General features: G+C 41.1%; 1 protein-coding gene across 8 annotated transcripts in view; it reads left to right on the forward strand.

Annotated features, from left to right (window-relative positions):
• The window catches only part of col12a1b (collagen, type XII, alpha 1b), a 137801-nt gene that overhangs the window by 7815 nt on the left and 107429 nt on the right, over positions 1-22557 (forward strand). For all 8 annotated transcript variants that reach the window (XM_030404872.1, XM_030404868.1, XM_030404866.1 and 5 more), the window contains 9 exons: positions 292-435; positions 2702-2761; positions 4032-4295; positions 4429-4593; positions 5933-6106; positions 7418-7708; positions 7891-8493; positions 11208-11486; positions 11577-11852. In XM_030404872.1, coding sequence (XP_030260732.1) covers positions 292-435; positions 2702-2761; positions 4032-4295; positions 4429-4593; positions 5933-6106; positions 7418-7708; positions 7891-8493; positions 11208-11486; positions 11577-11852 — 2256 coding nt within the window. The remainder of the gene's footprint in view (positions 1-291; positions 436-2701; positions 2762-4031; positions 4296-4428; positions 4594-5932; positions 6107-7417; positions 7709-7890; positions 8494-11207; positions 11487-11576; positions 11853-22557) is intronic.

Here is a 22557-nt window from a genome sequence, read left to right on the forward strand (position 1 = left end):
TGAAAACCTATTGGCGATGTGCAGCGGTGGCATCATTTAATGAATAATTACGCTTGACTCAATGGAATATTTAGGCATTTAAGGGTTAAACTAATGTGTTTTGGTTCCTAGTAATGCGGAAAGTTTTCATTAAATTGAATCAAACTGTTGTTGTGTGTTTACGCGGCTCTTCCAGTCCTCGGGTCAACAGTCGGAATCGGGTTTTTCTGAAGCCCTGTTTTGACTCTTGGAGAAATGAAGTAATGCAATAGTTTCCTAATAGCTTCCCTCTGACTCTGTGCATTCTTGTAGAAGAACCAGCAAAAGAATTTACTCTGCCTGGATCTGCCACTAAGACCTCCATCTCAGACCTGACTCCAGATGTGGATTATACCGTAACAATATCTGCGTACGCTGGATCAGAGGAGAGTCTGCCCATGACCGGCCAGATCACACGTGAGTCACTGTGCCCCGAAGTGTGTGCGTGAGTGTGTATGTGTGTAAAGTAGCAACAGATATTTATCCAAATGCTAAATAAAGTTTGTCTGCAGCTGGTCAGTTCTGGCAGGAAGTAACCACGATGACAACCTGCTTCAGTTTAAAACCAATCTGGCTGGTAACGTTACTAAAGGCCCCATGAAGAGAGTAGACAAAATAACAGGAACCCCTGACAGCGTTTGTTTACGTCACGTCGTCCGCTCTCTGCATCATTATTTCAGTTTTCCCATCCAGTACAGCTCTCGAGAAAACGTACATTCTTTAATACATTTTCCAATAAATGCAGCGAAAACAATCTCGCCACCATCAAGTAGCTGGTGTTGAGCTTTTGATCATATCTCGTGGTCATCATGATCACGTTCAGACTTTAATTTTGTGACTCCATTTCATTCTGGATCCTGGAAGTAACAATTGACAAAACAGTCTCAACATAACATCCATTTAGTCTGTCAATTTCAGAATGAAAAAAGACAGTTAAACCATCAATTTCTATATAACTGGTCGAGTTTAGCATCATTCTACTAATACGGTATATGTTTAAAGGGACTGTATGGATTTAAACCAACACAGACAATAAGTCTTGCAAGAAAATGAAATCTGAATATCTTTAATTCCAAAACAGCCGGGCATGAAAGATCACGCAAAAGCTCCAGAACAGCTACTCAACTGATATTGTGACAATATTATTTTCTTGTTTTTTTGTTTAAGCGGCTGGTGAATTTTAGGATGACATTGTGATGGCACAAAATAAGATATTTGGATAGGTGGGCAGTAAATCAAGAGATTTATTTCTTCTAATGTGAAAGAAAAATCTTTGGTTTTGTGACTTTCATCAAAAATTACAAAACCAAACGACCGATAAAAGACACGAAGAAGACCCAGATCAGGATTTCGCAGCATATTGTCCAAAATAAAGATCTTAAATAAAATAAAGAAAGGAATTGGGTGTGATATTTAGCCCACATTTTGTGACACAAAATCACGTTCCTATTCTTACTTCCTATAAATGTTTGTTTTAATACTGAGAAAGTTTGGGGCCTCTTTAAATCCTTCAAATAATAAAAAAAAACCCTATTCTTAGATTGAACTGTTTACAATCCATGTCCACAGTCTATGATGAAAACGAAATCAACATGGCCTCATCTGTCTGTGTACAAGTAACGCAGCTTCAGAGATTGTAAGCAGGAAACATACAGACAGAAGAAAGAATACACATGTAATGCTTGCAGTAAAAAAGATGAGGTTATTCTTGTGATGTGCGTTTCTGTGAGTTGAATGTGTTACAACTGTTAACTGGAAGTTCAAGCCATTTCTCATGGGATGGGAACTTCCTGTGGTCTGCGATGGTGGAATTCCTGTGTTTGTTGTTGACCCATCCATCACCCCCGATCTCCTTGGACTTTCCCGCTCTCGTTTCTGCATCACCTGACCTTTTTCAGGCATCTGTTTTCCACAGACTTAATCGGAGGGATTAGAATCACCTGCACACAAAATTGAACTTTGGCGTTTGCACTGCACGCAATTTGAAAGTCTAAATTGGTGCTATTTGTATGCAGATCGAGGCATCTGGACTGCATAAGTAGATATTGCTTTATCCGAAGGTCTCAGGAGCCAAAAAAGGCCGGGGATTGCTGATATAGTCAGTGAAAGAGGCAGAATGAGGCGAAACACTGAATGCTCCAACTCTGGACACGCAAAGATAAGATGGGCAGCTGCAGCTGGTTGAAGTACAAAAACTAGTAAACATTAAACTGTCATTTGACATTGCTTATGGATCAGTAAATGAGTGGTGACTCAGATTTCCATCCCACTGTCATGGCAGCAGTTTGGTGGGGACGTCTGCTTGGCACGGCTGCAAACACTGATGATCACAGCTCTGGAGATTCCCTGGAAATCTGTCAGAAACAATGACATCAACTATCTAATTTCACCGTTTGGGAGCTCATTTTGCACATATGTTGTATATACAAGTAGGAAATGTTGCACAAGAAACCCCCAGATGGGAGAATAAATTCTACGTATGGCCACAAAAGACGGGTTTTGATCCAGCTTGAGTGCATTGCTATTTGTTAAAGGAAAACAGTAACAGTTACTGACAGAGAATAGTTCGCATGATGATGTTCGAGTGAAGGCTTGGGTCTTTTGAGGACAGCTCCAGCAACAGCTAAGAATATATTATTGCCTCTAACTATTGTAATTGCATGAATGTGTTTTTGTCTTTCAGTCGAGTCAAGTGGAAGCTCAAGAGGAACGTCCAGGAAACCAGACGCTTCAGATTCAGTCAGTAAGTCCTCTTCCTCATTAACTTAAACCTTAATTTGACGAGAGGTTTCCGTCACCGCTGAGATAATGAGTTACTAGTGTTCAGGTCTTCGACGTTCCACCTCGACTTTCCCACATTTTGTCCTCGCACTTTCTTCTTCCCTGTTGGGCGGCGTCCATCAGCCTGAGCTCAGCGGCGATGGGAGGCTCCTACTACACAACACCCCATTGTATAGCAATAATCAAAATTAGGCTCCCATAAATCTCTAAAGTATTCGGTCATCGGTTTGGGCCCCTGCCGGCCAATTATGCCAATATTGAGGAAGCTGCACATGCTCAGTCAGTGCGGGGGTCGTGGGCGGGGCGGGGCGGGAGGCCACTGTTGGAGCTGGGGGAGCGGGCTGAGAGAGCCCAGCCCTGAAGTGCTGAGAGAAGTGGAAACCATTACAGATCCTGATTTACAAGAGCACTGCTGCTGCCCTGGCCCAGTTCTGCCGATGATGACGAGCTTGTGCTGATTTTTCCTGCTTTTCATGAGAGGAAAGTCGAACAGAAACTCCAAGCGAGCTGAGTGAAGTCCCGTACCTCAACCTGCAACACAACAACCTGACATCTAGTTGGACCGAACAGTTCTTTAAGGATTCTGAACAATCAGAAAATTTTGAATGACGAGCTTCAAACACTGTTTGGGTAAACAGTCATAAAATCTAGTTGTCTTTTTGTGTGTTTTGCTTTAATTTATCACAAGAAGATAATGCTGATGGCACAGTGTAATGGCTATAGAATAAGGAAACCAATGGCATTATATCTGCTTTCACTTTCACATTAATGAATAAATTCACGTTCTGTTCTTTGTTGTTGGCACGTGCTACTCTGAGGAAAATGGAAACAATCTTGTTTTATTTGCAACAGCGGCATCAACATTAATACTATTCTTTAAAGGCAACTAAAAGTGCCATAGATTCCCAGATAAAGGCCGGTCATATGCACATCACCAATTTCATCCTCCGGGGATGATGAATCTCTATACTGAACTTCATTGCATCAGTCTAAAAGCTGTTAAGGTGTCTGAGTCTGGACCAAAAGTCATGCGTGGACCAACCACATTGCCATTAAAGCCTAACTTATAACAGGCTGCTTGGCAGTTATGATGTGAGCCACTGAACAGAAATGCCAAATTTCCGACCATAAACAAGTATCAGTCAACACTTTCCACCCCTCTCTTTCTATGGACTACATTTCAGAAGTGCCCCCATACATATTTCCTCCACTCTCTCTTGTCCTCTTTCCAGAATGCTCTTTCAGTGCCATCGCCGACGTGGTGTTCTTGGTGGACGGCTCCTGGAGTGTTGGCAAGCCGAACTTCAAATACATCCGCAACTTTATCTCAGCGACGGCCGGCGCCTTTCAGATTGGAGAGGACAAAACCCGAGTGGGTGTGATCCAGTACAGCAACGACGCACGATCAGAGTTCAACCTGAACACACACTTGACCCGACCGTCGCTGCTCCGGGCCATCGGCTCGCTGCCATACAAAGGAGGAGACACCAGGACAGGTACATTGCTAATGTCCTTTAATGTTTCTGCAGCTATTGTATTATTATAACAACAACAACTTTGTTTCCTATAACGTGATTTAAAATAGATGTATTACTTAAAACTTCCCTCCTGCCTGTCTCTTTGCTCCAGGCGATGCCCTCGACTTCGTCCTTAAAAACACTTTCAATGAGGCGGCCGGCGCCAGGAAGGATTTTCCCAAAGTGCTGGTGATCATCACAGATGGCAAATCTGAGGATCCAGTGGAGAGCTACGCCAGGCAGCTCAGGAGCAGGGGGGTGGAGATCTTTGTCCTCGGTACATAGCCAAAACAAGTTTATGACATTCCACATCTTACATTTTCCATTCGTATTTTGATGCTTTTAACTGTCGACTGTAACAAAAGCAGCTTGTGAGGATGTAAAAAGCAGAAGGTGAAATTCCTAGATCATTAACACTACAAGCGAGTGATAGCAAGTTTTATGTATGTTTACGCTCAGTCTTCAATGTCAGACTTTCCACACTCTCAGGACGGAGAAACAGAAGTGGGCTGTTGCCATGGTGTTAAAGAGGGCTTGTGGTTAAATAATAATAACAGCTCATCTTCTTCAGTCGCTGAAAAACAGGTCACTGATTGAAAAGTGCTAAGTCAAACATGAAATATGCTCTTAGTTACTGGAGTTTTGTCAAATCACAAAAGAGCTTGGCTTTCTTTCAGCCACAGTGAAAAAAAAACATTTGAGTGGTGAAATTCGTGCGCGGAAATCAGTGATGTGTGATTAACCAAAGGAAAATATTTCACATCTGTGGAACAAAAAACAATTGAGTGTCTGAGTGTGTAAGATATTCAAAAAAATGATTACAAAAACAGTAATAAATAGAACATAATCCTAAAAGTATTAACTTTAAGTAAGATAAAACAAAGGGAAGAATGGAAATGGGGAACAGGACCAAAGACAAGAGGAAGAAGAATGAAGAGATTTGTCATATTTGATGATTTTAACTTGTGCTCAAAGTTTATGTACAAATCTTAATCTGTAATGAATGAGAAATAAGTTAAAAAAGAAGAATTGCCTCTGAAAGTGAGTGAAAGAAGTGAGTGTAGGAAAAGTCTCCCAACAATGGACATAATCAAGCTCAGAACTGCGCTGAAGCCCAGTAATGGAGTACTCTGCTATTTTACCCTTCTGTCGATCAAAAAATTCCACTGAGGTGAACTTTGAATAAACTATCGCCTGTAAAGACTCACAGCTTTACTAATGGCGTCAGTGAAAAAGAGAAAGAATATAGAACTGTAAAACTCACCAGCCTCTAAATGGAGTCCTACCAGTTTCATATTTACTGCCCGTGCTGTCAGACTTTCCAGCCAGAGCTGAATAACCAAAAAAAAAGTTGAGGCTTTCTGTTGTCGATTGGTGGCTGGAGAACTTTTATACGCTAATGTGGAAAACAAATGTTTTAGTTCATGTCTCTACAGATCGCTAATTTAAGACAGTATTTTTAGATCTGGAGCAAACTCACTCTTTACCTCTGAAACAGTTACATGATGCCAGCGACTTTAAAAAAGTTAAAGTGGTTACAATGGAATGATTTACTGTTTTCAGCAATTATCACATATTGTGCATCGACCACAACTTAGATTCTTTGTTCTTTGTAGGTATCCAACAGGCTGACGAACAGGAGATGAAACTGATGGCCTCCACTCCTCACAGAAGTCACATCTATAGCGTTGCCAACTTTAACTCAATCAAGAATGTGCAGAAAGAGTTCATCACTCAGGTGTGCGCTGGCGTCGACGATCAACTCAACTCACTCGTCAGCGGACTAGAAGGTGAGTTGTGTGTGAATGAAATACCACATCTGTCTCAAACATTTTCATTTTTAAGTTTCCAATCTACTATTGTCGCTTTGCACTTAATCTTTAATCAGTAGTTCATCTTATTCTCTATATTGTTGGGAGTTAGATGAGAAGATCCAAACCACTCTCATGTCTGTATATGTGAAGCTATAACCAGCTAGTTTAGCTTAGCATAAAGATTGTTTTATATTTAATGAACAGATATGAGAGTGGTTTAAATCTTCTCATCTAATTTTCAGACAGAAAACAGTTAATGGGATAGTTTGGGTTTTTTGATATGAATCTGTATGGCATCCCCGTCAGCAGTGTCGTGTATCAACACTGACTTACCCCCGACAGTGTCCTGTGCGCCGAGTTCTTGCCTGGTTTTGGTGCTGACGAAAGTAGTCTGGCAAGTTGTCTGGGGTCATGAAAATAAAGCCTTTTTCTTCTGAAAACAAATGTATTCAAAAGAGTGATACATTTGCATCACAAAACCGTTGTCCACGAAAAAGTCAGACCTCATACTCGCTTGATGCTATTTTCTCTCGATTCGATCACTGCACGCTGCTGCCAGCCTGTTTCACTGTATTTACTGCTCAGAAAGTTAAAAACATGTCTGACTACGACACCGACGATCATGAAGACTTAGACTTTAGCACAGAGCCAAGGGGGTATCTTTATGAACCCGAATACACTGAAGCCGAAATTATCGCTAGCTAGCTCTCACGTTTGCTCTCTCGCGTCGCTGTGGTCGTTGGTCCGAGCACGTAAAACACTGCCAAACAACTGAAAAAAGTGTTGGATTCGTGAGCGGTTGGCGGCAGCGCGCGGTGATACGAATTGAGAGAAAATAGCGCCAAGCGATTGTGAGGTCTGACTTTTTCGTGGACAATGGTGTTGTGATGCAAATGCATCACTCTTTTGAACACATTTGTTTTGAGAAGAAAAAGGTTTTATTTTCATGACCCCAGACAACTTGCCAGACTACTTTCGTCAGCACCAAAACCGGGCAAGAACTTGGCGCACAGGACACTGTCAGGGGGTAAGTCAGTGTTGATGCACGACACTGCTGACGGGGAAGTCATACAGATTCATATCAAAAAACCCGAACTATCCCTTTAAGCATGCTTCCAAAAAATTAATTATTCCTTGAAGTGTTTTGATACGCAGTGTACTATAGTGCAGTGTACTATAGTGCAGTGTACTTATTTTTTTTTTTGTTGCTATTTTTGTTTTTTATTGGAAAATTGTTTTACAATGACATTCAGATAATCCTATAATTCCAATTCTGATTTTTCTCAGTCGTCGAGCCAGCCTCTAACCTCCAAGTCCTGGAGACGGCATCAAAGTCCATACGAGTGACCTGGGAAGCCTCTATTGGAGAGGTTACAGGATACAAGGTGCAGATGATCCCCATGATGACTGGCAGCAAGAGGCAGGAGCTGTACGTGGGCCCGGGCCAGACATCGGTGGTGGTCAGAGACCTTTCTCCAGACACAGAGTACCAGATCAATCTCTACGCCCTTAAGGGCCTGATGCCCAGTGAGCCCATCACGACCATGCAGAAGACACAGCCAGTTACAGTATCGCTGGGTGAGTACAACATAATGTCCTCACTGGTCGATTTCATCTTTTTACACAATGGCTGTTTTGGCTAAGAACAGTATGGTTTAGGTAGCTATAAGGTAGAATTGTGCCTCTTACTGACTTCAGTTTGTTACCATTGAAGCTAGCTGTTGCTAACTTTGTATTATCTTCTCATTAATCCAATCTAGAATGTTCCCTCGGCGTGGATGTTCAGGCGGATGTCGTCCTCCTGGTTGATGGTTCCTACAGTATTGGTCTGGCTAACTTTGCTAAAGTAAGAGCTTTCCTGGAGGTGCTGGTGAACTCCTTTGACATCGGGGCAGATAAGGTCCAGATCAGCTTGGTCCAGTACAGCAGGGACCCCCACACCGAGTTCTACCTGAACACCCACCATGACCTGGCTGCCGTAGTCAAGGCTGTGAGGACTTTCCCTTACCGCGGTGGCTCAACCAACACCGGCAGGGCCATGACCTATGTGAGAGAGAGGATCTTTCAGGCCTCCAGAGGGGCCCGTGCCCACGTTCCTCGTGTCACCATCCTCATCACTGATGGGAAGTCATCCGACGCCTTCCGGGATCCAGCCACCAAGCTGAGGAATTCTGATGTGGAGATCTTTGCAGTCGGTGTCAAGGATGCTGTACGATCAGAGTTGGAGGCCATCGCCAATAAGCCTGCTGAGACCCACGTGTATACGGTGGAGGACTTTGATGCCTTCCAGAGAATTTCCAAAGAACTTACACAGTCCATCTGCCTGAGGATCGAGCAAGAACTTCGTAACATCCAACAGAGACGTGAGTAATATTATTCTTATCCCCTATACTGATGACACTGTACTTTGTTCAACTTCTTTTGAACAATTTATTGTTTTTTTATGGTTGGGTATAATTTAGATTTCATTAATTCTGTTCAGGCTTGCATTAAGGATCATTTCCTTTGTTGGAATTATAAATTACTTGGTTTAAGGACTAGGTTGTTTATCACAACTAAGCTTATAGCAAAGCAAACAGATTTATTCTCTCAGTGTAACTGATTATTCTGCATGCTCAGTTTAGGTTGGCGATTTGGTTTTAAAGATTTGTTCCAATGCTACTAGAAATGCTTTGTAATGGGTGGAGTTTCTTCACTGGAAGTGTTTCGAGGCAGTGATTACACTTTGCTTATATTTTTATGACACACTGAGTGAGGCTGCAGACAGTCACAATATATTAATAATTGTTTGTAAGAAGATTCTGAGTTGTTTTACCTGTTGAATCCATTGTTAAGTAGTGGGAATAGTCTGTGAAGTTGCATGCTAATACTTAGTGTGCTAGCTTTGTTTTATCCGTGGCACATGCAAGCATTAGGCCAACTAGCTTAATGTAAAGTTTAATAGAGTGCTGCAGGATGATGGATTTTTGTAGGCTAACCTGGAAGTTAGCATCACCCTGGTTCCCTCGACAAAAAGCCTGTGAGATTTTTCCATTGAATTTGAGGTTATCGCAGCTCACAAGCTCCGTGGCAAACAAAGTTTATATGATGGGTTTTCTTCAGCAAGATAATCTTCACAGATGAAGACCACTTCCAATTTTTTTGAGTGTGAATATGACCACTAAAGGTAAACAACTAATGTTAGGCTATAAATCATGATCACATGACTTCAGCATCACCACCACTTAGCGTCCCACTACACTATACGCTTCACTATAAATTGATCAAGGTTCAATTTTCAAATGAAAATCTACAGCCTTACAGTGTAATCGAGCATGTAAAACTGTTTTGTGATAGAACATTTTTATCTGTATATGTACACTGAACAGTATTTTTATCCTTTTAAGTTTGTTAATGAGATCACTAGTCAACTATTTAGATGTAGAACATTTCTAGTGATTAAAACAACATTAATTGCCACAGCAGTCGGATGTTACTTTACCATATTCATTGTTGGGGGAGGACACAGAGTAGTACCAAAAGTCGTCCATATGCACACAATTACTTTCATGTCACTTTTCCAAGCGTGTCTATTTGAGCCGAACCCTACTTTTTGCCTCAATGTGTTAAACACATGTCCACCTTTTGATCTTCCAAGGCCAGAGAGAGGTCCTGCATGTGGAAATATTAGAACTGGGTCAAATAGTGGTTGCAGAGCTGAAAACTTAGGATTTGTTTAGGCAAGTTGAGGCAGCAGATGACTTATTTATTCTCACATGAGGACAATCTAGACAAGCGTGTTGCTCGTCACATATCCGTAAACGAAACTTGACTTTGAAATGGTTTCTTTGGGCTGAAATCATTAGCCATCCCCGAACATCTGGTAGTCAAGTTTAAACAAGTGAGAAGAGTCCCTCGCAAATGCTGTTTCAACCTCTTAAAGCCAAATATTAATCACTCTGTTACTTTGCCAAAAGCTGCTTCCAGGTCTGCCAGTGTAGAATGTGACTCACACCAGCTTTGATAACCGATTATATAATTCTTATATAATAATGACTTTATGTCAACAAAGAGAAGTGTTCAGGAGCAGCACAGTCACAGCTTCCATGTAACAAATTGGCTCAAAGAGTGGGGAGTGTCACAGCAGCTGCCCGCCTGATGTTTGTTTGAATGATGGAGCTGTCACATGGAATTGGACATCTTTATTAAATGACATGTTGGTCAGCCTTTCTACACACTGGTTTCCTTCATTTGCTACTGTTTACTTTTCTTTGATGGGAGTCTTGGTTGGTTTTTTTCTACAGTGCATACTCACTTTAACCAAGATAAAGATGTTCATTGTATAATTGTTATGAAATAGGTCAAGTTGTGTTGGATAGAGCCTCAAACAGTCATAGGTGAAAACAACATGCCTCATAGCTCTCAATGTATAGATACATGACTCCTAAAGGGACATTTTTAGGAGGATTGGGGACACTCATAGATATCAGATCTGAAAGCATGAGCAGGATTGTCGTGTTAGTTAAAATTGCCAAAATAAACATATGATTTTTTTAATAGCTTCTGTCTGTGATCTGTCTTCTGAAAAATGTGAATGTCAGTTGATGACTTTTGTTTGTGTTTGACTACAACTTTGTATGCGTTGCTTTGTGTCGCACATGTCTATCTTAATGATCAGAAACAAGTTAGCAAGTTTAGCAGTGTGCATGTAAAGCTAAATGTTTTGCCTGGCGACTGCTTTGATTGTTGAAACTCACAGGAAACTAAGATGATTGGTTAAATTTGTGGAAAAGCAAGGTCAAGCATGATTAATGGGGATTGGTTGATTTGCATAAATTGTTGAAATGGAACATCAAAACTTTCTTGGGGGATTGTTAAGTGGTGTTTAAATGTTGAATATTTGTCCTGAACTGATGTTGGTTTAGATGATCATTGATCAGTCATATGTACTGAGTCTCAAACTCTCAAACACTATACAAATCACACAGTAATCTTAGTGGACAAGATAGATGTTATGGTTAGTTTAACATCAAAGTAAAAACAAGATGCTGTTGCATATATGCAAAAAACAAACTTTGTTCCTTTCTTTTCGTTCCAGGACTGGTCCAGCCGAGGGACCTGTCCTTCTCAGAGATCGGCTCCAGAAACTTCAGGGCCTCCTGGGAGATCGACGCCACCAATGTCAAATCCTATTTGGTTAAGTTCAAGCCAGCAGATGACACTGATGGGCATTATGTGTCCATGTCTGTGCCTGGGGACACGCTCTCCACCATCCTCCCCCACCTCAACCCACTCACCCGCTATGAGGTCAACGTTCAAGCTCAGTATGAGAAGGCAGACAGTTTGCCTGTAACTGGCTATGAGACCACGTTAGAAGGTATTTACGTTCACTCAAGACATTTACCTTTATATTTTTAGCTGGAAGATGAAAGCAGCAGCACTTACAACTCATTCACATTTGTTGTAGAACTTGGCCCTGTGAGGAACCTCAGAGTATCTGAAGAGACCACAGACAGCTTTAGAGTATCGTGGCAGCCAGCTCCAGGAGCTGTCACTCGCTACCGGTTGACCTACGAACCTGTTGGGGACGACAGCTTGATGATGGAGAGGACCACTGTTGGCCCAGAGACGACGACTGTGCTGCAGGAACTTCAGCCTAAAACCACCTACCGCGTCACCGTCATTCCTGAGTACCAGTCCGGCTCTGGAGTGCCGCTGCAGACCGAAGGCACCACCAAAGAAGGTAACCATAGCTTCATATTACACTGTTAGAAACTAGAAGTGAGCACCGTTGGATCCTGGAAGTATCATCTCTTGGAGCACAGATATCTTTCAGATATTGCTAGAATCAGGGGAAGTTTACTGTGACAGCAGTTTCTCAATAAATCGGTTTAGAATTTATCTAAAAAATATGCTTCATATAACGTCACATCTTATCTCTCCATTATCAAATACAAACTTTTCTACAGTATCATCAATCCTGGTTAGAATATTTTTTTGGATTAATCTTCTACTAAAATTAGTTTGGTCTATAAAACGTCAGAAAATGATGAAAAATGGTGATCACCTAAAGTTATCAAGTTTACTTTCAAAGAGGAGGAAAGAAACCAGAAAATATTCACATTTAAGAAGCTGGAATCGGAGGATTTAGATATTTCTTTCTTTAAATAAATGACTTCGACTAGAGGAAGAGGGCCCAGAGACCACATCGATTAATTGATTATTGGCAGGTGCACATTAGTGCATGATTTTTATTATTGTTCATGTTTCACCAGTCTCTTTGCGATGTATTTACTGTGCACGTTCATATCGTCATGATAGTTGAAATATGATTTTGTCAACAGTCAAGGGGTCAAAGGGGTAACAGATAATGATCAACAGATCGCAAGTTTTTGAGGCTCCAATAGATGGCAGACTTTTGTTCCAAAGCAGATTTTAAAGCTCTGAAGTCCAGAAATCTGAGGAGCTGGTTAAGTAATCGTTGAGTCACTGGTTCTGATCCACAGCAGGTGCCTCCAGATGTGTAGAGATCATTTTGTTTGTGCTGTGGGACAGTAAAAACTATAAAAATCTTATTGTAACTTTAAATCACAGGGATGTTGGATAATGAAAACACTAACGCCAAGCTGTCAATCGGTCAATTTACGTCATTTAAAGACCACAATGGAAATGGTTTCAGACTTCATTCTGACCGCCTCAGTGACTGTATCGTCCACATTTGGGTTTTTTTAATTCATCATCTCCCCTTTGGCATTTGCTTTCATTCCGATATTGCCTGGGAGTGCCAGGAGTCGACACATTTTTGACCCTGGTGGAAAGTGAACTCTGGAGTGTTTGTACAACCTGCCACCCATCAAGCTGCTCGTCAGATCTGTCCTGCCTTACAGGGAAAGGAATGAGAAACAGACGGAAGCATAGAAAGCAGGGAGATAGAAGTGGGACAAGATGTACTCAAAGGTGATAAACAGTGAAAAAGTAAAGTGGAGGAGATTTTTTCCTCCAGAGTCAGGACAGTGCCCTTAAGTAACTATCATGATTTTTTTCATTGATTCGTGAAGGGAGATTATCTCATGTATAGAAACTTCCATTGGGGGCTGTGAGCGTTCGCACTTTTTGGGAGGAATTACATGTCTTTTCAAGATTAACGCCCTTGAGCCAAAACATTAAGGACACAGCTGGAAATAAACAAAAATTATATTCCTGTCTACCATGGCAACAGCATTTCTTGCTGTGTCCGAGAGCACCGCTCCCCTCCAGCTCCTTCAGACGGTGCAGCTGCTCGTCGTCTGAGGTGAATTCTTCTCTTTTATTTTTTTTATTTTTGATGGTTTACAAAAAGAGGCAGGATTAATCCCAGCTTGCACCTCTTTGACATGAAACACCCAGCTGGCTCTCAGATGGATTTAGGTTTTTCTTCCCGCTGTATGGCTGACAATATTGTTCCCATTACAATGTTTACTGTGCCATGACTTTATCTCAGAACTATGAATTGATGCAGTGCCTGGAGGGTTTGCATGAGCTGCCCTTTTGCTTGCAGACTTTTCCACTAAGTCCTGTGATGGGACAAAAGCATGTAATACTTGGTTACAGCCACCACCAGGAATCACTTTAGTCTGCTTTTTTTCAGTTTTTCTGACTACTGGTGCGGAAAAAATAAGTGAATGAAGCCTAAAACCCATGACATTTTCATCACTCATTAGGAAAAAACATCATCAGGCAGATGCAACAATAAAACACTTCAGCAGCAGGCGTTAACACCAAGGCACATGAGTCACTGCTTTATTTAAACAGTTATTTTCTCAAAGGGGACTTGTGTGAACATATCCTACTTACAGTAATTCACATCCTGTCAGCTGCCCAGTGTAACACAGTTTTCTACTGAGCAACTCAACTGGAGCTACTTGGAGTTCAGTGTCCTGATCAAGGACGCCTCAGATAGAGTATTTCTCATTCATTCAAGGACATCATGCACAATTATCTGGCGAGAATCCTGCCTATGCACTGGTTGTCAATGGTTGGGCAGTGGACCGTTAGTGATCTGTGCTAGTGCTGCAGGAGAACTTTTGACATAAGTACAACAAATTTGTTTCTGCAAAACAGCTCCAGACTCCCTTATAAACTGTGCGAAATGATGTCTGCAACAAATTGTATGGATTGTGTTTACACCAAATATCTGGACTACCTCAAGATGTGGTCAGGCAGCTCCGATATTACACCTCAGCTCACATTAAGATTTATTTTTCGCCACCCTGGTAACGTCTAAATGAGGAGTATGAGTCACCAATGTACATCTGTGGATGTCGGTAACTTTCTTTGGGGAACAGCACTTGGTTTAGAACAATCAGTACATTAATCTCCAGAATCTATAGGCAATGAACAAGATTTTGTTATTGAAAGTGTTCTGATACACAACCTCCACATATTCATGGGTTTAAGCCAACATACTAGCAGAGAAATATCATACCACTGTATAGGCAGTCATCTAATTTAGTATTAATGTCAAAATAATGATTAATTCAGGTTTAAAGATGAACATTTCCTTTAGTGGGGCAACAACTCGATTAAGTAAATTAAGACTACAGCATCAGTTAAAAGTAAAAAAAAAGTTGAGTTAAAAAAAACAAACTAAAAAAAACAAACATTTGAGGATGTCATACAATTAATACAGGAAATAATAGAAAGATCAATAGGCAGTGAAAATAATCATTAGCTGCGGTCCTAATCAAGACACAGCCCCAGGCAAGGTGAGATCATGTATCCTGAAAAAACAACAATAATACTTCCACTGACTGACTTTAATCTTTATTTTTCAGACACAAAGTAAACCTTTAGTGATGTGTTATCTATAGAAGATGCAGTATATTAATGCACATGACAAGATGTCTTAATGTCTGTGTTCACAGTTTATATAGAGACTCAATATAAACAGTATCGTAATTTAAAGCTTGAAATTAGTTCTGTTTCAGTTCTGGCACACAGCTGTGCCCCTCTGATCCTTCTAGATTAAATGATTACTATATTTTTATTATGACTGTGTTCTCAACGACCATTGCTAATGTTTGAGGTTTTACTGTAATTGCTGTGACTAAACCTTGGAATACGATCAGAAGGGCTCATAAAACAAACATGTGATACAAGTCTGTGTTTAAACATGGCTTTCTTCTGCTTCACAGCAAAATGTTAGAAGTGATCCGACTTTCAATATCCAGTGGGACTTTGAGGGTCGAGCTTATTGTTACAGGAGAGAGATAAATAAACAGTACAAGAGCAGAGGGAGGTGGTGAGGAGGAAAAGGGAGGAAGGCCATCCAGTTTTCATATAAGTTGATCAATGATGTTAAAGAAAATTTACTTTTAACTTCCTGTGTCCTCATAGCTTTGGTCCATCATTCATATCAGTTCTGATCACTGTTTAAGTTCCCCATCTCTAGGTGCATTTTAAAGGTCAGAATATTATAGCCCCGATTTACAACTTGGATCAGTTTAGTCTGATGATGCTTGTGGGAAATGGGACTACAACTGTACTACAACAGAGTTCAACAGATCAGGAACATAATGATCCATGTTCACACAGGATGTGGGAAAGGTCCCCATTTTCGCGCTATTATGTCTCTGATGAAACTCAAAGTGTATTCAGCAAAAAAGTTGATTCTGATCCCAGATCACTACAAACCTCATACAACTTTGGTAAGGGTTCAAAGATTAATTTGATTGTCAACTTACAACACAAGTTTTTACAACAAAATGTTGTCACAAGTTGTAGTCCCTTTATGCAACAGGAGTCTCAAAGCCTGATGAATGAAGCTGCTCCATAGACTGGTGGTATAGCAATAGATACTTGCCTGCCTTTTGCCAGATGGCAGCAGGGTGAACAGACTGTGGCTGGGGTGGGTGTCTTTTAGTATCCTTTGGTCTCTGTGCAGACAAGTCACCAATGTCACTGATGCTCTGTAGATGGGTACCAGTGATGTTCTGGGTGGTGATAAACCATGCCGGTTTGTGATGCTTTCCATTGATCCCCTGTAAAAGTTGACTGGAACTTGGCACTGGAATTAAGTCTTCCTAAATTTTTCTGTGCTTCTTTTCTGCCCATGATAGGCTCTCTGTGACCTGAAACTGTTTACCTGCTCCACCTCAGCTCCCCTAATGTAGACATAGGTGTGTATCTTCGCATCCATTTTTCTCTGCTCCTTGGTTTTGCTGATGCTGGGCAGCAGATTGTTCGCTGTGCACCACTCTGCAAGATATTTGATTTCCCCTCATCATTGTTTATAATGCAGCTGCTGATGGTGACGACGTCTGCATACTTCACAATAGAGTACTCTTGATGTCAGGGATTGCAGTCATGGCGTACAGTGTGAACAGGAGGGGGCTGAGCACAGCTCTGTGGGGCTCTGGTGTTGAGCACTAACGTAGAGGAGGTTGGACTGCCATTCCGAACTCTCTGGGGTCTTATTGTGAGGTCGTCAAATATCCAGTTGCAGTTCATGCCCAGAATGTTAACTTTTCAAATCAGCTTCATGGGTGAGAGAGATGACACATGTTTGTCCTTGGCACGAGGGCACTAGGGCAAAAAAATGTTGGACTGCCTGCAGGTGGTATGTGCTGACTTGCTGACACGAGCAGATAACATCATTTATGTCACACTGACTTTTGCTGCTACTGATGCGGAAAAGAGTGTAAAACAACAGTTAAGACAAAGACCTTGTTACTGCAACGTCCCCATTGCTTCCATCTGGAGACCTTTGTGACTTTGCTCTGCAATGCCAAAAAAATAATTGTAACAAAGAAGCAAGTGAATCTTTGGAAATATCCTATTATGGTGGACCTGAACTTGTTTGGATGGATGTAGTTAAGCAGTGTTTGCTCAGTGGTGCATCTGGAGCTGCAGCTCTGTGATCCACATACGGTAACAGTAACAGTGGACACAGCAGCCAGCCAGCCACACAGGTTGAGAGGTAAAGATGAGAAACAGCAAGACCGGACAGGAATGCAACACAGCTGAGAGCAGGGCTGGAAGGTTAGGAGGAGCAGGGAAGACTGACTCATTCCTGTGTCTGTCTTCCTCTCTGTTTATGTCTCCGTCTCCATGTGTCTGCCTTTCATGCTGTCTCACCTTCTGTCTTTGTCTGTCCCATCTGTCTACTCCCATTTCTCTTAATTCTTTATTTTTTGTGGCACTCTCTCTTTCCGTCTGTCTTTCTTTGTCTCTCCCATGTTATTTTCGCTCTCACTCTTGTCTGTCTGTCTGCGTTTCCACCTTGTGAGGGCTTGCCTGGAATTTAATAGCGTTGTCCACGTCCGCGTTGTCTCCAGATGCCTCGCTGGTCGCGGTGCCATAAAATCATTACAACCAGTCCTGCTTTCTTTCCGATGCATCGTGTTGTTCGGCCTGTGTTGGCTCAGCACAGGTCATTTATGGCCCTGTGTTGCATTTATGGTTTGGTCAAAGTCCAGGCAGGTCACACCACTCAGCAGCCATCTTGGAAAACGCTAACAAGTTCAGGCCCCTATCTAAATTAATTATAACTATAGTATGCAATTATAGTATCACCAGTCAAATCTGAAAAAACAAAACAAAATAATGTTTAGGGTTTAGGACGCTTTACTGCCACAGTTCCATGACACCAACTTCTTTAACAGCTCAGTCCAGAGGGTTTAAAGTCCAATCTTTAAATGACTTCACCTTTCTATCGTCCTCTTTATGCTTATTAGAAATCAGTCTTCAGACATCTTCTGGTTCGGCTGTCATAAAGTGGATGAATGGCTTTTGAGGGGAAGTGGTGGGATATGCCCTAAACAAACACCTTCTCTGGCATTAGAGATATTTTTGTTCAAAAGCAGTTCGTCCCCTCACTTATAGCATCTCAGGCCTGGTTCAGTACGAGGACACTTGAAGAATAAGGCCAGAGACATCCCCAGTGTTGGCCCTCAACAGGAACAGCTGGCAGGAGGTTCCTCATAACTTTTATTTCCCTCGCATGTAGGGTAAAACCCTGCTCAGATCTGAAGTGGAAAACTGCTGCATTGATACTGTACCCACATTAAAACCAGTGAGCTCACTCTTTCTCATTGTAAAAGCTCTTATTGTACAGTAAGAGCTCATGTTAAGGTTCATGAGGGCTTCGTTTGTACGCAAGCGATTTCTGTTTACGACCAAATGAGAGCTAAAATGGAAAACTCTGCTTGATGCCAAATTCAGCAGGTTACGATGTTTTCTGTGATATATCAACTGTATTTCACGTCATGGCTCAAACTACTGTTTAAATGCTGCAGAGAGTCTTTGTTTGTCTTAATTTGTTCAAACAAGGGCACAGTAGATCCCAGGATAAAGTAAAATGGCATTTATATAAATGTGCTCCATCTTTGTAAACCTGTCCTCAGCGGATATATAAAGGCACTGCAGATGCTTTTGGCCTTTTTCAGTCCTTCACTTTTAACACTCATTTGGAGAGGAACCAAAAACTTGATATTAACCAGGACTTCCTGATTGTACACTCCGTACAGCGCGACGCTTTCAAAACTGTTGTGACAAGGGGACAATTCAGGAATCAAGGTGATGATGATGCATCTTTGAAATTGATTAAATAGTAAAAAATAATTGGGCTTCTATGAAGTTAAGAGGCTAAAAATCTTGGAATGGAAATGGGATAAGATAAAAGGCTGCAAAATAAGAATGATGAGGTGTCTTAGAGGAGATTTTTCCAATCAAGCTTGTGTCTTGTCATTAACTTTCATGAGTTTTATGTCTTCCTTGGAACTCAGTCGACTCTTAAAATCCAAATTTCCATTAAACTGAAACCTTAACAATGTAAAAATACATGGATCCTTAAAACCAGTGATGTTTGTCTGGATCTAGAAAAAGTAGGGTTGCTTCTTCCAACCTGTAGAAATGTCAGGCGATACGTTTTTTTGCAGTCTTCACCTTTGTTAACTTTTCTTACCGGCTTCAGGGAGTTCCATCAACGCTTGGACTGCTTTGAATGACATTTTATCTCCTCAGTTAGCACATGAAGGTGAAAAAGATTACCCAGGGAAAAGTGGTCCTGTGGGGTGTAATGCAGACTGGCTGAGAACAGATATTTCCCTATGACGCTAGAGAGAAATGAAAGAAAATATGCAAAATACTTTAATCCATTGATTTGAGGGCTTCCCACTTTTGTAAGAGGGAACTCCACTTATTTTTCACAAAGCATTTTGGTGTGGAGTGAGAAAGAAGTGAGCTGACCAGGCCTGTGTAGGTGGATTACTCTAAAATGCGGAATTTGAAATCCTTTTCACTTCACAGTACTGGTTCTTTTTTACCCATCCATACCTTGAAAGTTGTTGGTACGCTTCAAATAAACTTCTATTCTGTTTGCACTTTCCTCACCTTCAAGTAGACGTGATCGCTGGATTGGCTGTTTTTAGACAGTTACAAAAAAGTTGTATGTAACCCTCTGTCACATAGGAGGTGTCAGACACCATTAGTGGGTGTTTAGACCGATAAAAACCCCCACTGTGCTTTAACATCACTGGGGCCTTATTTGGTTTGGATGTGTTGATTCTGCTACCGATGATGATCCAAGAGGGCTGGTCTGAGAGGTGTATCCACAAGTGTGAGGTCTTATCAACTATAAAAAAAAATGTCTCAGTGGTTAATAATATTCTGATACAGGAGTTTACAAATCTGGAAAGTTATCATGTTGGCTATGAGCCAGAGTTAAGAATTTTCTGGATGACCTTGCCAGTACTGTCGTCACATTCAAATGATTTAAGGAGGCAAAATGGAACATCGGGCTCTGGCAATATTACTGCCTTGCTCATTGAGCTGGACAGGATATCTCATGCGGAGTAGCACCAACAATACTGCCAGAGTAATCTTTACCCACATCTGGGCAATCCGCACGAAGACTGCAGTCACTCTCTGCAAGTCAAGGTGCTTTAAATGTCTGATGGTGGATGGAACATGTCGAGTGGCCAAGTTTACACAAACTAATAAGCCAAGAGACTTTCCACTGTGACTGTAAGGCTTCAGCAGCAGGGAGTCCCAGACAAAGTCTTCCCCTCCAACATTGTGTCAGAGAGCACACAAGACTCAGCTGCTTAGAGACTGACATAGGAAATCTTAAAGAAAGCATAAAGAAGGCCCACCTGACCTGTACTTCAGTCATAAGTTTATGGTCTTAATCGCGAATCAAGTCTACTCCATACAGCAGGATGTTCATTTAGTAAACTATGGTCGCATTTAGAGTAAAATAGATAATAAAGTAGGGTATGCTTTAGTGCATGGTTACCACAGTGTGTCGTACGGTTCTCAGTCAGATCCAATCAGGATATCCTCCCAGCTCCATGCTCTCTTCCAAATGTGATCACTTCTGGCTCCAAGAAGTTCAGAAACCTACTCTAGACAAACGTTTGTAGATCTACAGCTCAACATTTGGTTGTGTACTTACAATATATTAACTATTTGAAACCAGATTTAAAGTTAATCTTCATCATATTTTAGTGTGATAATGGAGAAAAATCATCGAGAACTAATTCCATCACAAGGTTCTTTCAGTAGCTGATCTGGAGCTTTTGATTTTAGCACAGAATCTTTGTCAGCTGGTGGAGATGGCCCAGTTTGTCAATCTAAAACCAAAGGGTGTATGCAAACATGTTTAAAGCCGACACTAATGTGTCCGGATATAAGTGCCTTTGTTACTCTTTGTATACACATCAATAAAAATATGAAACAGGGAGATGGCCCAGTTATCATGGATGTTCAAATTCCCCTGTAGGACTCCATTGTCTTTGCCTTAATTTATTCTCAAAACATTACCTGCTGTTAACACGTTTAGTAGTTTTATACTAAATAGTTTTGGATGAAAGAATGTCAGAAAAAACAGTGAAAACAGTAATAACTACATGTTGTAAATAGAAACAGGTGAAAAGATGTAAACAAGATGATAGTTTTAAACTGAATGCATTATATTGATAGATATAGATTTAGATAGATGGATAGATCAATGGATGGATAGATGAATAGATGGAATGATGAGGAATACATGCAGATCAGTGGAAATATCTTCAGTGCATTAGATTTCCTGCGGTTTTGTTCAGATTTGCTTCATGATGATTTGTGGAAAAACAGGCCTGAGTGGCGTCTGCAGAGCGCCAGATATTCCATAGCTGCTCCGTCTGATTTCTGTCTGCGGCTGTTATTCTTGAAAGCCTCCAGACCCGGCCTCCAGCTTTGAGAGACAGCGCTCCTTGAAGCAGATAAAAAATGGCAGCAACTCCCTGCTAATGGTTGCTGCAGTGGCGTCTGTGCAGTGAAGAGTGAGAGACGATGACTGAGCAGCACATGTGAGCAGACAGACAAAAATAAACTAATAGATCTGCATTGATGAAGCAAAGGACATTCCATCCAAGAGTGGAAGTCACACGAAGTTGATGTGGTTTTCTTTGCAGAAATACTTCAAATCAGATGCAGCCTGTCAAATTAAAAACCTCGTCAGACCATAGAACTGATATTTTTAAGCTCAGTATCTGATCGTGATGGTTGTCAACTTGTTGTGAAACTTAATTCACTAAAATATATTTCCATACTGCTCATCCCTCTGTCTGTCCGCTTGTTTTGCACTTTTTAAAATATCAAAATGACATTCCATTTATTTTTGAAAAAAAAAAAAATCATCTTGGAAACACACACGTTACGACTGTCTGAGCTCATCAGTGACATTTTTTAAAATAAGGCATCCTGAATTTGTTGTTTTGAATCCAGATAAGAATCTTTTTCTCGAGCTATAAACACCTGGAGAGCCTGGTGTTTTCTTTTCCTCCTCTCTCTTGAGATCTGTATCAGCAGAAGCTTGAATGTGATTTATTTCATGCTCAGTTTCTTGATTATAGAGCTGGATCTGATATTCTCTGATAATTAGCACACTGTGTAAACTTAGCCTCTCAGTCTTTCCAGCTCCTCCCCTGTGCACAATGTTAACTCCTTTAAACTGAAGATGGATCATAATTTGGTACTGGTTCTCCCTCTTCCTTCTCCTCCGCCATCATTCATAAATATTTCCAGCGTGCTGCTCTGTCTGTATAGGAAAGTGATCATATGTCTGCTCATAGCAACATGAGCTGCTGGTGGTGGGAATTCAATTTTCATCTCACTGGATAAACAAATCTATAAGAGCTTTGGCTTCTGTGTGCTGCTGACCTCAATGGTTCAGTTAAGGTTGTGGAAGCTTTCGAAAACACTTAGGTACTGTGTGTGTGTGTGTGTGTATTCATGATTTATCATCTGTACAGGAGCCAGTTTTGGTGTAAGCATATTTTGAAAGGCTATCTTAACAAAGGTTGAATTTAAGGTTCATGTTTATGGGTTAAAGTTAGACCCGTTTTAGGTTGGAGTTTAACTTTGAGATAGAGTTAAATTAGTGGTGACAGTCTTTCCTAGAATTTCCTGGCAGAATCAACAGTTAC

The sequence above is a fragment of the Sparus aurata genome, chromosome 22 (assembly GCF_900880675.1).
Source record: "Sparus aurata chromosome 22, fSpaAur1.1, whole genome shotgun sequence".
NCBI classification, from domain to species: Eukaryota; Metazoa; Chordata; class Actinopteri; order Spariformes; family Sparidae; genus Sparus; species Sparus aurata.